At 38.8% G+C, this 17,339-nt stretch overlaps 1 protein-coding gene across 1 annotated transcript in view; it reads right to left on the reverse strand.

Moving 5' to 3' along the window:
• Positions 1 to 233: 233 nt before the first annotated feature.
• Positions 234 to 17,339, reverse strand: part of LOC132826857 (carboxypeptidase A1-like) — a 35,162-nt gene continuing 18,056 nt past the window's right edge. Inside the window, exons 6-11 of the mRNA XM_060843113.1 lie at positions 15,035 to 15,136; positions 13,878 to 13,988; positions 10,136 to 10,226; positions 6,892 to 7,091; positions 5,534 to 5,618; positions 234 to 492 (exon numbers count right to left, since the gene is read on the reverse strand). Of these exons, the coding sequence (XP_060699096.1) occupies positions 305 to 492; positions 5,534 to 5,618; positions 6,892 to 7,091; positions 10,136 to 10,226; positions 13,878 to 13,988; positions 15,035 to 15,136 (777 nt within the window). The 3' untranslated portion in view covers positions 234 to 304. The remainder of the gene's footprint in view (positions 493 to 5,533; positions 5,619 to 6,891; positions 7,092 to 10,135; positions 10,227 to 13,877; positions 13,989 to 15,034; positions 15,137 to 17,339) is intronic.

Raw genomic sequence — 17,339 nt, forward strand, 5'->3', positions numbered from 1 at the left:
AAAAAGATCCATTCCAAAAAGTCTACAGGATATGCAACCTAAATTCCTAGAGACAACAATAATACTGAGTACTCCACCAAAGTCTTTATTGCAAGAAGAAAATCTGTACAAAACATCCAGGTGATTGTTGATCCAATATGAAGGAATAAAATTATTTTAAAACTTGGTATCTTGATTGAGTGAGGCTTTATTGGTATAATCCAATGTATTTCATGATTAGATATGTTGTGGTAGTCATAGTAATAATACAAATGTAAAACAGAGGCACCTTTAAACCATAATTGCAGAATTCTTTGAATTAATTTTAATAGGGGTTCTCTCTGGCATGGTTTAGAATTTCCATCAAACCTAGGTAGGTCTCCTCAGCTGTTGGAATAATCTGATTGGCTGGTAGAATGAAGCCATAGCGACCAGTGTCACGCAGTTCAAAGCAGAAAGCATACTTGATGCCTTGATCATAAGCCCAGTCGATGGATGAACCGCTGCTTTGATCTAATGAGGAAACAAATAAATACTTTATGATAGTTTACTGTTCTAAAGTAATTCTTTCTTTGCACAATGATGTGCCATGCCTAGGATGTTGGGATTTTGATTTGTACCTTGAATACCCAATATTGGATTGTCAATTGCACCTATATCACGTATGGAAAAGCGTTTACTATAAGCCCAATATTTACCAATACAAAAAGGGAAATCATAGGAAGAGTGTGGTCCCAATTGCTCTTACCCTTCTCAATTTAAAAGAAATGCACTGGAAGTAGATCAATTTGGTTGTTGACTCAATCTTGAGGAAGAAAGATTTTGGATGGGGAAGGTAAGTGTTTCCTTCATAATCCTTTCCCTCGGAGTATAATTGCTGTAATTTGGCCTGATTATTTGTAAAGAAATCATTGCCTTAGAAAATATTTTGCAATCAACAATAAATTATTGCTTCTCTGGAATCTTCATGGAGGCAGTTAACACTTTCCACATAAAGAAGGAGAGGTATCTTGTTTCTTCAATGTTGTTAAGTGATTTCAGGATTCCTCCATTCATGCTGATGACTGTGTTATGTTTACTGATGCTCTATTTTTGCCCAATTGTCCCATTGCCATTTAATATCAGGAACTACTTTCAAGCTCATTCACACCTGCACATATAGCAGGTTTTCTCAACACCTCCAAGATTCGATTAATCAGTGTCGATCACTTTTTCCATTACTACTTTAGATGGATTTAAGATATTCCAATCACTTATTGATAGGGCCATTATCCCTTTGCTCATCCAGATGATAACCCATTTCAGTTATGTTCGGGCACGGGCTAAACCCTCCTACTTAATTTACATCAGCAACACAGAAAAGATTTATCCAGTAATTTGTGAAAATTCGAGAGGCCGAGAACTATTTAAAGTAAAAATTAACAACTTTATTTCTTAAAGTATAACAGAATAATTAACTCACAACTATTTATAACTCCTTCCTCTATCCTTTATCTTGCCTTCTATAATACTCATCTGATAAACCCCTGATTAAAATTTACTAAAATTTCAGCCAGCTGTCAAATCTTCTATTTGGATCTTCCTGTGTCTTCTTTATACTTCACAGGTCACTGATCAATAAAGGTACCTTTAAGAGAACAATTTTTCAGGCAGTCTCTACATGCTGGTGGCATGGCAGTTCTCCTCCAATTGCTCAGGTTTCCCGGTCTTATAACCTCAAAGCATCAGATTGTGTCATTGGCTTTTAAGATTGTCAATACACTCAATTCAAACTTGATTGGAATTTGATATTTTTCGGGATATAATTTAAACTGATTGGCCTAATTTGAATCTGTTTTGTCATTTCCAGGCAACCCAGCTAATCTAGCTTTTGACTAAGTGTTACATTGTTACCTTATTGAGAACGCTTGATCCTGTCAGGCAGCTCTTAACTCTCTTAAAGGTACAGTACACCCACATCTCCATAACAGTTATTACACAAGCATAAGTAAAAGAAGGCTGTCCAACTATCCTTTGGACTTTGGAAAGCTTATGATCCTGAAGAGAACCTGTATGAGCTGATTTATAAAATCATAGAGTGTAGAAGAGGCCCTTTGGCCCATCAAGTCTGCATCAACAAAATACTACTTTAGGCTTACTCTTAAATTAAAGGGAAGATTTTGATAGCCTCAAAGAAACACCACACACAACTATCACTTGATGGTCCCTTTTATTCTGAGCTTCACTTAATTTGCACTTAAATCTGCCTTGAATTATAAACAAAGAATGTATCATTAAGAAAAATGTTTATTCTAAATATTGAACTGGAATTTTTTACTATAACAAAAGAAAAAAAATGATAAAGTGGTATATGATATTTTAACAGTTTTAAACCAAAAGAATAAGACTTATAATTTGATAGCTGACACTCATGCTGACATTGCACCACTGCTTGGGTTTGCAATTTGATTTTACACTTTAAGAAAGATGTATTGCAAAATAGACTGTCAAAACATTTCCTATAATCGCAGGAAATTTTACGATGAGGGAGATAACCATTTAAAGTTTATTCACACAATAAGCCACAACATTGGGTAATATGTATTTCTAAAGAGTTGTTTATATGCAAAGCAATATTTCAGAGCGTTGACAGATAGTGAGTGGATACCTAGTGAGGGAAGCACATTACGAAGAAGCATTAAATAAATCTATAGAGAATTTTAGTGCTAAGTAATATTTAATATTTTGGGAGAATTTGGTATTTCCAGCTAACTGTCATTTAGAAGCCTAGAGACTATCATGACCCTGTTGTTTTAACTAGGTTAATATTTTGATGTTTAGGTAAGTGTTGCAAAGCATATAGGGAGGGATAAGCAAAGCTTTTTTTAATTCCCTTAATTCTTCATTGACACCACTCTTATTATTAATTAATCATTCCAAACATTTTATCACCTCGTTGAAAAATAAATATTTTTATTACTCATCTCTGGCCTGATTCACCCTCCACAACCACCTGCTAGTGCTTTCAAATGAACCTGTTGGACTATAACCTAGTGCTGTGTGATTTTTAACCCTGATTCATCCTATAAAGCATTTTCAGCCCATTTCATCTGTCATTAATATAACATTGACTTCACCCTTTATCTCCAAATTAAAGACTTAGGCTTTCGTTGATCTTCAATCTTGGTGGTCTTCCTGCATCCTTTCAATTCATCAGTGTCCATTTAAAATGTGTCAACAAAATGACTAATTGACATGAGACCAGAAGTAGGCCGTTCAGCCCATCGACTCTTTCAACATTCAATCATCAATTTCATTTTCCTTAATTGTCCCCATTACGCCTGATTGCCTTATTGATTAAAACTCTGCCTATTTCAGGCCTGAATAGACTAAATGCATAACCTCTATAGCCCTCTAAAGTAAAGAATTCCTAAAACTGGCTACCATCTGATAGGAAAATGAATCCTCCTCATCGATGGTTTAAATGGACAATGCCTTACTCGGAGATTATGCCCTCTGGTCCTAGACTCTTCCACAAGGTGTAACCTTTCCGCATCTACCCTGTCAAGTCCCCTAAGAATCTTACATGTTACAATAAGGTCACCTCTCATTTGTCTGAACTCCAATGAGTAAAATCCCAATCTATTCAACCTCTCATCATAAAGTATTTCCCAATCAGCAATCAACTCGATAAACTTTCTATGGATTTCCTCCAATGTCAGTATTTCTTTCCTTCAACAGGGTGAACAAAACTGTTCACAATATTGGTGGAATGCCTTGTATAGCTTTATTAAGAGCTCCCTATTTTTGAATTCCAATTCTTTTTAAATAAAAGCCAACAATTCATTTGTCTTCTTTTATTACCTGCTGAACTTGGATGCATTTTTTTTGTAATCCATCCACAAGGACCCCCAAATCCTGATGTGCTAAAGGTTTCTGCAGACTTTCTCCAATTAAATAATAATGATTTCTTTTATCTTTCTTGACCAAGTGCACAACTTCACAATTCCCCCATTACTTGCCAACTGTCACATGTTTGCCCAATCTCTTGTCCTTTCTTGACTCTTTGTGTAATTCCACACTATTTGCATTTCCATTTATTCTAATGTCATATGCAAATTTGTTGATGGAACACTCACTTCCCTTACTAAATCATTAATACATATATTGTCAATAACTCTGGTCCCAAACTTGATCCCTGTATTGCCATACTGGTTATAGATGCCATACTGAAAATGTGCCATTTATTCCACCTCTCTGTTTTCTATTAGTTAGCCAATCCTCAAAGATGCTCATATACTATCCCCAACACCATGGCACCTTACCTTATTAAGTCGGTTTGTATGTGGTACCTTGTGGAATGCATTTTTGAAAATCTAAATATATTACATGTATTGGTCCACCTTTATCTATCTTGTTGCCTCCTGAAAGAATTCTAATTAATTTGCCAGCCATTACTTACTCTTCAAAAAACCATGCTTATGCTGCTTGATTATATTATGCATTTATAAATGCTCTACTATTATATACTTCATAATATTCGTATAAATGTGGTATTCATATCTAATAATGATGATAGATGTTAAGCTAACTACAGTATCTTTATTTGTCCCTCTCTTATTGAATAAGGGTGTTGCTTTGACACCCTTCCAACCCTCTAGGACATTTCAATAATCTAAGGATTCTTGGAAGATTACTACCAGTAAATCCACTGAAGTAACTCCACAGAATCATTATCCATCACCAATTCAGTCTTAATTCAGGAGTGCAGAATCCTTAACACTAATCAATTCCCTCAGAGCCAGCTGTCAGAATGAACAGGATATCTGACACTCCTGTTCTTATCTGTCAGCCAGGGCCCCATGATTGAACCAGATTAGCAGCCCCAAGCAGGGAACTCATATTCTATTATGTCCATCTAGCTGACCGTTCAGAATCACTATGTCCATCATTTCTGTCTATTTCCTTTAAAAATCCTTGGATACAACCACTCAGGTTTAAAGTCCTTATTAGCTTTTAACCCTATTCGTCGCTCCAGAACCCTTTTTCTCATATAGCTATCAGGTATAATTTATTTCCTATCCCCCATTGCCCTTCGATTATTTCTGGAATGCTATTAGTGTCCTTTACCATGAAGACTGATGCCAAGTATGTATGTCCTTGTCCCTGATTTCCCCAGCTTTTCTTTCTGTAAAGGACTTACATTGGACCCTCATTTCTTTTTTAAATATTTAAAGAAGCTCTTACTATCCATTTTTATGTTACTTGCTAAAGGAACAAAGATGAGAGGACATAAATTTAAAGTGATAAGCAAAAAAAGCCATGCTAATGTTAAAGAAATCTTTTTCATACAACAGGTAGTAAAGGCATGAAATGTGCTGCACTGCAATATGATGGAGGCAGGTTCAATTGAGAAATAGGAGGGACAAGAGTAATGGGTGGAAACCAGGAGGTAGTAATACTTGTTTGAAGAGCTGGTGCAGGCACAATGGGCTGAATGGCCTATTTCTACACCGTAACGACTCTGTGATTCTATGAGGTAATTACATTACTTTCCCTGTGAGCAATTACTTACAGATTGTGGTGAAGATGGGTCCATATCTGTAGTCGGTCCCATACAGTGAAGCTAAAGAAGTGACAGATATCTTGCTGAGATCAAGCTGCGTGAAAAAGGACATATTTAAAATTTGAAACTAATAAGGACACAAGCCAGGTAATTTTTATATGAAAAGTCAACAGCATGTTACTATTTAGATACCGACCCCAGTGTCAATCATATATTTACCATCTTAATGAACTAGATTCTCTATTTGGATGGAAAGATCTCATCTACCTAACTTGTTATTTGTGCCCACTGCTGCTTGATGTTTATATGCATGAAACTTCCATCTCATTTTGAAATACCTTTTGCAAAGCAATTAATCCAAACTTTCTCATCCTTTAATCCTTACACGTGAAACTTCTGTTAATTGCCTCCAAGTCCTTTCGATGGAAATAATAATCTTGTGGTTCAGTGATTCTGTATTTCTGTGCATTAGTTACATTGCAAAACTTTTCTTAGAAGCTATTCTTTCATAGGTATTTTTAACAAATTGTTATTATAAATTTAACAACAAATCCCTTTCCTGACCAGCACATAATTAAATATTCCTTCTTGTTTATTTTCTCTCACTTATCCACATTGAACAGTCTGTCACTTCTCAACCCCATGCTGTAATGGCTAAATATTTTTTGAGTCAGATTACTTTGGTCCTTATTTTGTAAGCATCTGCAAATTTGGAGAATTTGATAACCAATTCTTTACCAAATCATTACTATAAGAAACAACAGATGAATGTCCATGCTTGTAAAGTGTATGTTTTTTTTAAAATCCAGCACCATAGTTACTTCCTAATCTCTGTTCCTATTCATTCACATTAATTCATAGGGAGCAACTATGACAAATGCATTGAATATTCAGATAGAATATGATCTCTTGCTCCTCTCCACTATTAATAATGTTAAAAAGTAACATTGGTTTTCTTAAACATCATCCTTCCTGCTTTGAATTCACTATTTTCCTTTAACAGGTAAGTTGCCTGTCCAAATGGTGTGTGAGTTATATTAGTAGCTCAGAAGGTGTATGAGTTAGACCAATGGGACCCTCGCACTTGCTGTTTTAGAACTGGAACGAGTCTGCCAGCCATCAGGGACCAAATGCTGAAAATGTGTTGCTGGAAAAGTGCAGCAGGTCAGGCAGCATCCAAGGAACAGGAAATTCGACATTTCGGGCATAAGCCCTTCTTCAGGAATGAGGAAGAAATCAGGGACCAAATGTTAACATCCTATAGCTAGGCCCAGAGGTCTTTGGAGGACCACAATTCAGTGGATTGTTGGCACAAATGGCTCTGAGTCCTGTTACAGTTGTTGCTTAGAACGTTTAGAAAAACTTACCAGTTCTGCATAGTCTTTTGGCTTAGTTGAGGTGTAACCATAAGGAAACATTAAGAGCTGAGAATAGCTGTGAACATCAATGAAGACTTTGAAGTTTCCATGACTTTTGACAAAGTCAACAATGGCTTTGACTTCCTTCTCAGAATTGGCATAAGGTCCATAATATGTTGATGAACAAGAATTGCCACTGGCACCAGGTCCTGTTAAATAAAATCAGCAAATAAGATTTGATGGCTAACCATTTAGTGCTCTTTTATTTGAAAAAATGATTGTGAAATTCAAGATTGGCCTCATTACTTTTCAGACATGTTCGAGAATTTCAATGTTTTAAAGAAAAATGAAATTGCAAAGACGAAGGGCAATAACAACACAGCAGACATAAAATGTTTTTTTTCTGTACAAAGGTATTTTGGATTGCGTGGTGCAATGAAATTGGGAAATCAGACAGGTGGAAACACATCTGTAAATTAGCTCACCTGAATTTCATTCATTCATTTAAATGGAGGAAACATGTGCAGCTTCCTTGATAGAAATATGTGTTCTGACCTGCCTGGTGTTTAATAGATCCTGCCCTCAGGTTGCACTGTATAATTGGAGTTGGACCCAGAAAGTCTTTCCTTTAGAGCATTGTGTTCACTTTTGGGCATTGACCCTTTGGCTTCGGAGGGAGAGCAGTGCAGGTTTTCCAGAAATGTATTAAGGGTTAAGTTATGAGGTAGAATGTAGGTAAACATGGTATGTATTCCCAAGTCTATAATGCAATAAAGGAATTTGATTAAGTAGATAGACAATGGTCTGGTGATACTGTCACTGGCCTATTAAGCCAGAGGCTCAGGTTAATACTGTGGTTCAAAATGCATCAGGGCAAATGGTGGAACCGAAACTCAATTAATGAAAGGTAGAATTGAAAGCCTATTTCAGTAACAGTGACTATGAGCCCCTGGATGATGAGGACAATCATGAGCCAGTTGTGAAAACAAGAGACAGTAGAAAATGTGATTCTCCATGTCTAGAAATACAATGACCGATCTTCCATCAAAACTTTGAATGGTGAGATGAAGATTTTGCTAACAAGTGACAAGTGACCTATTTGCATACATTTATATCTCATTATTGATCTGCTGGGCAGCTGCTTTGCGATGCAGAGTGATGTTAACATTGTGGATTCAAGTCCTGCATTAGCTGAGTTTATTATGAAGGACTCTCTCAAACTTTCCCGTCACTGAGGTACAGTAGCCCTCTGGTTAAACCAACACCAGTCATCTCTCTCTAATGAGAGAATGGCCTTATGATCTGGTCAGGCTGTGGTGACTTTACCTTTAATCTATTTTATTACCTATTCTCACCTCTTTTCTATGAAGATTACTATTCTGCCTTGCAGCAAAGAGAGCCTTGATGTGTCATGAAAGTCAGAATGTGTAGCAGCAGTTCCAGCTCACCACCCGCCCCGCCAGGCCTCATGGGCGGCACGGTGGCCCAGTGGTTAGCACTGCTGCCTCACAGCGCCTGAGACCCGGGTTCAATTCCCGACTCAGGCGACTGACTGTGTGGAGTTTGCACATTCTCCCCGTGTCTGCGTGGGTTTCCTCCGGGTGCTCCGGTTTCCTCCCACAGTCCAAAGATGTGCGGGTCAGGTGAATTGGCCATGCTAAATTGCCCATAGTGTTAGGTAAAGGGGTAAATGTAGGGGAATGGGTGAGTTGCGCTTCGGTGGGTTGGTGTGGACTTGTTGGGCCGAAGGGCCTGTTTCCACACTGTAAGTAATCTAATCTAATCTAATATGTTGGCCAACAATCCCTAACATCTCCAGACAGCAACCACCTGAGCATGCACAACTGTATAGCATAGAGGGAATGTTGCCTTCTATGTCAACTGCTGGCGACAGCTAGGTGGCACAAGCACGGCACTATAGAGGCGAGTGAGCAATGTACCATTGACTGAGGTAGCTTGCTAAAACATTCAAAGGGGAAACATCCTTGAAATTTCCTAAAATTGATTCTTCATTGATTTTTGCTAAAATTCAGCTCCATGAAACTATTGTTGATTGTTGTTACAAATGTATTTGGTTCATCAATGTCCTTCAGGGAAGGAAATCTGTAGTCCTTATCCGGTCTAGCCTACATGTGACTTCCATGACTCTTGGCTGCCCTCTAGTAGGTCATTCAGTTGAAAGACAACAAATGCTGGCCTTGCCAGTGATGTTCATATCTGAAAATGTGTTGCTAGAAAAGCGCAGCAGGTCAGGCAGCATCCAAGGAGCAGGAGAATCGACATTTTGGGCATGAGCTCTCCTTCAGCCCTTCTTCTGCTCTTTGGATGCTGCCTGACCTGCTGCGCTTTTCCAGCAACACATTTTCAGCTCTGATCTCCAGCATCTGCAGTCCTCACTTTCTCCTAGTGATGTTCATATCCCATGAAAGCAAAAATTTAAACATACTTTTCCTGAAGATGGGTGAGTCTTGAACAAGAAGCATCACCTTAATATTACATCTTAGCCTTTCAGGGGTGATATCAATATAAACGCATTTTCACACAAAGGGTGGTGTAAATTACCTCTCTGTGGAATCCACACAGGCAAGATTTGCAAAGAGTCTGTCAGCATTCCCAGCACTGGTCTTGCCAGCCCAGTTGCCAAAGCATGACCTCAGCCCTATCTCTATACCTGGAACTGTTTCAGTGGATCATTGGCAAATAGTTTCCTGACACAGATTTTTCTCCTGTCTCCCTGACTCTCGGTGGTTTTGATTTGAGAGACTGTCCTGCAGTGACCCCTTCCCCATCTTCTGCAAATGATGCTTTGTTCAATGTTATTGTTGGGTTCATGTATTAATAATAAGCTCCTGCTCAATTCTACAATCAATTAGTTCTCATTCATTTTTCATCCTCTGTACTATTGAAACATACTCAATACCTGCAAAAGCAATATTGATGTGATGAAACATCAAACCTTTGTTTGGGTTTAACTAGACTTGTAGTTTGATAACTGCAAATGTGTTGCTGGTCAAAGCACAGCAGGCCAGGCAGCATCTCAGGAATAGAGAATTCGACGTTTCGAGCATAAGCCCATTCCTGATGAAGGGCTTATGCTCGAAACGTCGAATTCTCTATTCCTGAGATGCTGCCTGGCCTGCTGTGCTTTGACCAGCAACACATTTGCAGCTGTGATCTCCAGCATCTGCAGACCTCATTTTTTACTTGTAGTTTGATAATGCATGTTCTACCTCAGCACACAGTGTAATCCTACCTCCAAAATTGGCATCAAAATTCCTGTTTGGGTCAACTCCTGTACATGCCAAGCCAACATGTTTAGACCTGGTCTTCCGCCACATACGGTTCTAAAAAGAAAAACCATCATAATATTGGTGGCTGGGAAAAATATTTTAATTTGATCAAACCTATCTGAGATACATTAACCTGTTCCCGACTCTCACTGTTAATCTCTTTACAGTCTGGAAATGTGGTTAATAAACTTTAGAAGCTATTTTCTACTTTCAGTCTTTATTTCTGTTCTCCAGATTCCTAAGTGCCAAAACGGACAGCTATGTTGAATTACTTTTGGGCGACACAGTGGCTCAGTGGTTGGCACTGCTGCCCCACAGCATCAGGATCCCAGGTTCAATTCCAGCCTTAGGTGACTGTCTGTGTGGATTTGCATATTCTCCCTGTGTCTGCGTGGGTTTCCCCCAGGTGCTCCGGTTTCCTCCCACAATCCAGAGATATGCAGGTCAGGTGAATTGGCCATGCTAAATTGTCCACAGCATTAGTCAGAGGGAACTGGGTCTGGGTGGGTTACTCTTCAGAGGGTCAGTGTGGACTGGTTGGGCCTGTTTCCTCACTTTAGGTAATCTAATCTAATCTATTCCATGAATGATTAATTGTTTCCTTTAACATAGGCTATAGAACTTCACATTTGTCAATCAATCAACAAAACAAAATATTATTTGCTTTAGTAACTTTACCTGCTAATTTATTCCCTTTATCCATATTTCCTTTATTTCAAAGGGAATGTAGTATCAAAATAAAGAGGTCTTGCTAAAACTATTCAAGGCATGAGGTAGAGTGCACCTGGAATACTGTGTACAGTTTTGATTCTTTATCTAATAAAATATATTCTGGTGATGGAGGCAGTTCAGAGAAGGTTCATTAGGTTGATCCTGGATACCAAGGGATTTTCTTCCGAGGAGATGTTAAGTAAATTAGGCTTGTATTCATTAGAGTTTAGAAGAATGAGAGGTGACCTTATTGAAACATATGAGATTCTTAGGAGTTCGACAAGATAGTTGTGGAGAGGGTATTTCACCTTGTGGGAGAGTCTAGAACCAATGGACATAATCTCAGAATGAGGGGTTTCACATTTAAAACAGACATGAGGAGGAATGTTTTCTCTCAAAGTGTAGTCAATCCATGGAATCATTTACTGCAGAGCACTGTCAAAATTGGGTTGTATTCAAGGTTGAGACAGTCATTTTTGATCATTCAGTGGACCAAGAGTCCTGAGAGTAAGGTAGGAAAGTGGAATTGAGCATTATCAGATCAGCCATGATCTCCTTGATTAGTGGACTGGTTTCATTGGGCCAAATGGCATATTTTGCTTATGATCTTTTGTTCTTTTCATAGTCTTTAAAATGTTATTAGGTCATTTGTAAACCTTCCCAACTTTCAAACATAATAAGCTCATCATTTTCAATCTTCAGCAAAATAAATGTTTTATTAGATTCATCCCTGTTGTAACTCTTACTTCTGAGTTCTATGAACACTGTCTCAGAAATACAATCTTTTACATGATTGGGCAATAGAAATTGCATAAAGATTTCCAACAAATCATTGAACAATACTTTATTTCACTACAAAAGAAACACTTCGAATTAATACTCATTTTCTCCTAATGCAATCAGGAAAATAACTGTTGTGCATTACATTTATTAGCTGAATAAAGGAAGGTGCAGTGTTTTGAATAAGATATTAAACTGAGGACCCAGTTGCTATTTCAAATGAACATTCTTTTTATTTAAATGCCATCTTAGGGGTCTACAAATTGTTCTAAATCAAGTTTGATTTACTAATCATATGGTGCGAGGAGGATGTAGATGGAGACAAATCTGCACCAGTACAGCAACCTGATGGAGAGTCCTTCACAAAACAACCAGTGACTAGCAACTGGGGCCAAAGAAGGAAGAGCAGAAAGTTGCAGACTAGCCGAAATTTTTACAAGAATGCAAGAAATGAGTTTTGTTTGTCAGGATCATCCATAGGAGGATTATGGGACAACCGCAATGTAGTGTGTAATGATGATGGGATGCAAACCCTAAAACTGCCCTAATCTGGTTTAAGAATTACTAAACTGGCATTCTCATTTCACAGGGTCCTTGGAAGTGAAACCTCACACACATTGGTGCCATTCTGCTACTGAGGCGGAGTCAAAGACTCCTTGCTCTGCAGTTGACTATACTTTACCTGACTTGCAAACCCTTGTGTTAACACAACAAGAACTTGCATTTAATTAAAGCTTTTCATGTAGAAAAATATTTTGAGGTGATTGACAGGTTACAGAGAAACAAAGGGAAAAGTATGAATTTAAATGTAACGATGAGAAGTTCAGACGTGAAGTATTAAGCCACTGGAGGTGAACATAAGGCAGTGAAGATTGTAGTAATGACTGAGCAGAACCTGGGACAGGATGGTTCATTCCTACAGAGTTTTCAGTGAACAGTAGTTTGTATGAAATGGGAATACAGGGCTGGCAAGGAGAACTTTTGGTGCAGTCAGGTCTAGAGGGGTCAAAGCCATGGAGAATAGTTTCTGTGACTAAGGTAGAGTCACAGACAGATGATGTTACAGAGATGATTATAGATGGTCTAGGTGATGGAAGGAATATGAGATTGGAAATTCAGGTACACATGAAAATCCAGATTGCAAATTCTCATGTTCAACTTAAAACTGGTGAGGTAGCAAGAAAGAGGGCATCAAGAATTGGAAAATATTTTAATATCTAATGTTGACGCATTGTCTTTTGAAGCTGATGAATATTAATCCTACATCATTTTAGAGAAGCAAAGACCGATTAGGGATATTCAGCATGGCTTTTTCCATGGGAAATCATGTCTTACAAGCAATTGAATGTTTTGCAGATGCGACCAAGAAGATAGATGAGGACAGAGTGAGAGACATTGTCTACATGGACTTTAGAGCTGAAAAATGTGTTGCTGGAAAAGCGCAGCAGGTCAGGCAGCATCCCAGGAGCAGGGGAATCGAGGAGGCCAAGGACCTGCATATCCTTGCTCTTTGGATGCTGCCTGACCTGCTGCGCTTTTCCAGCAACACACTTCTCAGCTCTGATCTCCAGCATCTACAGTCCCCACTTTCTCCTAGTTGATTTTAACCTACTGCAAATCCTCTTGCAAGGATGCCTTCCTTGAAGAAGCTCTCTTCCTCCCTCTACAAGGATTTCAGTGAGTCCCTCTCTCACTGCACCCCCCCCAGCTCATCTCCTCTGCCCTGAATCCCCGCACCAACCAACCCAACCATCCCGTGGCTGAACACTTTAACTCCCCCTCCCACTCCACCAAGAACATGCAGGTCCTTGGCCTCCTCCATCGCCAGACCATGGCAACACAATGACTGGAGGAAGAGCACCTCATCTTCCACATAGAAACCCTCCAACCACAAGGGATGAATGCAGATTTCTCCAGCTTCCTCATTTCTCCTCCCCCCACCTTATCTCAGTCCCAACCCTCGGACTCAGCACCGCCTTCTTGACCTGCAATCTTCTTCCCAACCTCTCACCCCCCCACCCCCCTTCAGCCTATCACCTTAACCTCCTTCCACCTATCACATTCCCAACGCCCCTCCCCCAAGTCCCTCCAGCATCTGCAGTCCTCACTTTCTCCACAGATATTGCCTGTCTTGATGAGTATTTCCAGCATTTTCTGTCTATATTTCAAGGTGCTAACATTCTTGGTATTTTGCTTTAGTATTTTTGCACTTACATTTGTGTGCGTAAATTGGAATCCATCAGGATTTGTAACAAGCTCGAGGTAAAGGTCCATTGTGTTCAGCAGTGAAGTCACAGAGGTATCTTTGCCATATTCACTGACAAACTGTATAAGAGACAAAAGGAATTATTGTGTTATTGTGTCAGGACATTCCCACATGTACTTACTCCTTCCTCATTCAACGTGCTTTTCCTTTTCTACCTCTCTCCCTACCATTCCCAAATTGCCATCTTTCGTGTGAACTTAGACAGTGAATATCAGCAAGTAATCCAGTTATGAAGGCATCAAACTCAAGTCTGGACCCGTCCTCAACTGAAAAAGCACAGCAGCATTTCCCTGCAGATTGATCCGTAATCTAGAGCAGGAACAGTGACTGACTTTTCTTCCTCACATCGCCCATCCTGAAAAGATTTTAACTCAGTAATGTTGCCCCAAATGCGGTATTCTTAATTCGAAATGCTAAAGCACACAGTGCAAATACACACTTGAGCAATCAGAATATTCTTCTGGGATTAGGTTAGCGTCATTGGGTTACCAATTCTGAATTGCTGGTGATTTCATAGCAGGAGTTTCAGCTTGCAATTGTCCCAAGCAATCAAATTTCCAAATGCTCAAAATACCAATTTTTTTTAAGACTAATACACAAAAGCATTCAAACTAAATGATACCACAATTATTTTATAATGTTTGTGAGTTTGCTGTCAGCAGGGCTTAGGAGATTAACCTTTAATTCTATAGACAAGCCTAGAATGTTAGCAACCCTAATTATGTGATCAAGAAAAGGAAACTTGAGAGGGTTTAAATATTGCCTGCAAGGCTGTTTTGAGATTAGGTGTTACAGTTATCAGTGGGGAAACAGCAACTGGTCATGAGTTGTATTTAACATACGTTGGTGTACTGGAAGTAATAGGATGGTCATCCTACCAATGGTGAGCCTTCAAAGAGCTACAGGTATGTAGTGCTTCCATCTCTGGACTAGTGGGATGCTGTTAGAGTCACATCAGAAATGGAAACAAAAGTGAGCTCACAATCCCATTTGCTACAAATTATGAACAGGATTTTCCAATCACTGACTAAACAATGGCACAGTCAGATTTGTAAGAACCAAACACTTTTCATTCTTCCTACAAACACAATCTTCTAAACCTTACCTTATTTGCAAGCCAGAGGGATGTAGCAGGGCTAATCCATTCACGGGCATGAATACCAAAATTAATCCAAATAGCAGGTCGGTTTATCCCACCAGTGCTGAACTGTAGGAAGACCAATCACAAACAGTTGGTTTTGGGTAAACTGTACTACAAAATAGCCAGCATTATTAAATTCTAATACATCATCTGAAATAACATAAATAAAACAAAAATAATGTCTGATAATCAAAAAGAGAAAGTGACTATTTTTCCTCTGCTGTTAAATGTGATTATGCAATTGGGTAGGCACTTACTGAACAATCCTGTGTGCTAATTGTTACATTAAGAACTAATTTAAGATAATAATTTGAGCTTTCACTATGGCTCATTTATGCTTGCTAGATGGATACTCTTCTCTTTGACCAAAAGTTCAGGCCTTGCACTTTTTTTAATTTTTGGAAATAAAGAGAGTCTATAGTTCACTGTTGCTTTCTCCATGACAACACCTCAGGCCAATCACAGTCAGTGTAATAACCAATCAGCATCCCTTTTCTCCTCTGACATAAATTTTGTGATGGTTTGAATTTTGACATTCTTGCATTTCTCCTGACAGTAATGTCTTCCTTTTCACTAAAATTCTTTTTGACACATTGAGTTATTGTGTTCTGGAATGCAGTACCTGAAAGAGCGGTGGATGCAGATTGAATAGTAGGATTCAAAAGAGAATTAGAGAACTATTTGAAGAGGAAAAATATCGTAAACCTAACTGGATAGTTCTATGATAGGATAAGCAGGTAAATCAAGTGGCCTCTTTCTTTGTTTAATGATTCAGAGTGGGAATGATTTCTGTGCTGGAATTTAATTGATGCTTAATGTGATTTATGGAAAATTAGCAATATAGCAGCAAATCACATGTTGGAAAATACTTCGGGTGTACAGCTAGTTAATAATTTAAGAATACTCAAGAGTGACATAGACTGAAATCTAATTGACTAATTCACATAATTTATAACCAACATAAGAAACAACTGGGATTGGGTTTTTCCTGAAAACTCAGTCTTTTCAAATGTAAATTGCCTGCAGAGGTAATTATGTTGATATCTCCCTTTTTTTTAAGGGCATATAGTAATTTTAATACCTTTATAATTCTAATATGTTTCTATTTTAAGATGAAAATGTCAATTATCTCCTATTGATATCCCAAATGTTATTGTGCTAGCGAGGTGAGGAATGTGCTAGCAAGGCACAGAATAGGGAAAGAGAGGAGTTGAACTACAGAGATGGTGCAGGAGGGATGGATTCGGATTCCTGGACAATTGGGGCTCATTCTGGGATAGGTGGGACCGCTACAAACAGGATGGTCTACACCTGAACCAGAGGGATATCAATATCCTGGAGGGAGGGGGGTGATGTTTGCTAAAGCTCTTCGGGAGAGTTTAAACTAATTCAGCTGGGGAATGGGGAAGCTAAATTGTAGTTCCAGTGTCCAGGAGGTTGAGAGCAGTGAGATCAGAAATGAGGTTTCAAGGTCGCAAGAGTTCATCGACAAGCAGGAAGGTGGTTTGAAATGTGTCTACTTCAATATCAGGAGCATCCGGAATAAGGTGGGTGAACACAATATGGGCTAGTACCTGGGACTTCGATGTTGTGATCATAGAGCAGGGACAGGAATGGTTGTTGCAAATGCTGGGATTTAGATGTTTCAGTAATTCAGAGAAGATGGTAAATGAAGGGGTGGTGTGGCATTGTTAGTCAAGCACAGTATTATGGTGGCAGAAAGGATGTCTGAGGACTTGTCTACTAAGGTAGGATGGGCTGAGGTTAGAGATAGGAAAGGAGGCGTCACCTTGTTGGGAGTTTTCTATAGGCCTCCGAATAGTTCCAGAGATATAAAGGAAAGGATAGCAAAGATAATTCTGGATAAGAGCGAGAGTAACAGGGTAACTGTTTTGGGTCCTTACCTTTCCAAATATTGACTGGAAATATTATAGTTTGAGTACTTTAGTTGGGTCAGTTTTTGTCCAATGTGTGCAGGATGGTTTCCTGACACAGTATATAGACAAGCCAATGAGGGGCAAGGCCACATTGGATTTAGTACTGAGTAATGAACCTGGTCAGATGTTAGACTAAGAGATAGGTGAGCACTTTGGTGATAGTGACCACAATTTGGTTTTGTTTATTTTAGCAATGGAAAAGGATAGGTATATAATGCAGGTCAAGAGTTATTTCTGGGGGAAAGGCAACTATGATGCAATTAGGCAAGATTTAGGATGTATAGGATGGGGGAGGAAACTGCAGGGGATGGGCACAATTGAAATGTGGAACA

Source organism: Hemiscyllium ocellatum, chromosome 23 (assembly GCF_020745735.1).
Source record: "Hemiscyllium ocellatum isolate sHemOce1 chromosome 23, sHemOce1.pat.X.cur, whole genome shotgun sequence".
Taxonomy (NCBI): Eukaryota; Metazoa; Chordata; class Chondrichthyes; order Orectolobiformes; family Hemiscylliidae; genus Hemiscyllium; species Hemiscyllium ocellatum.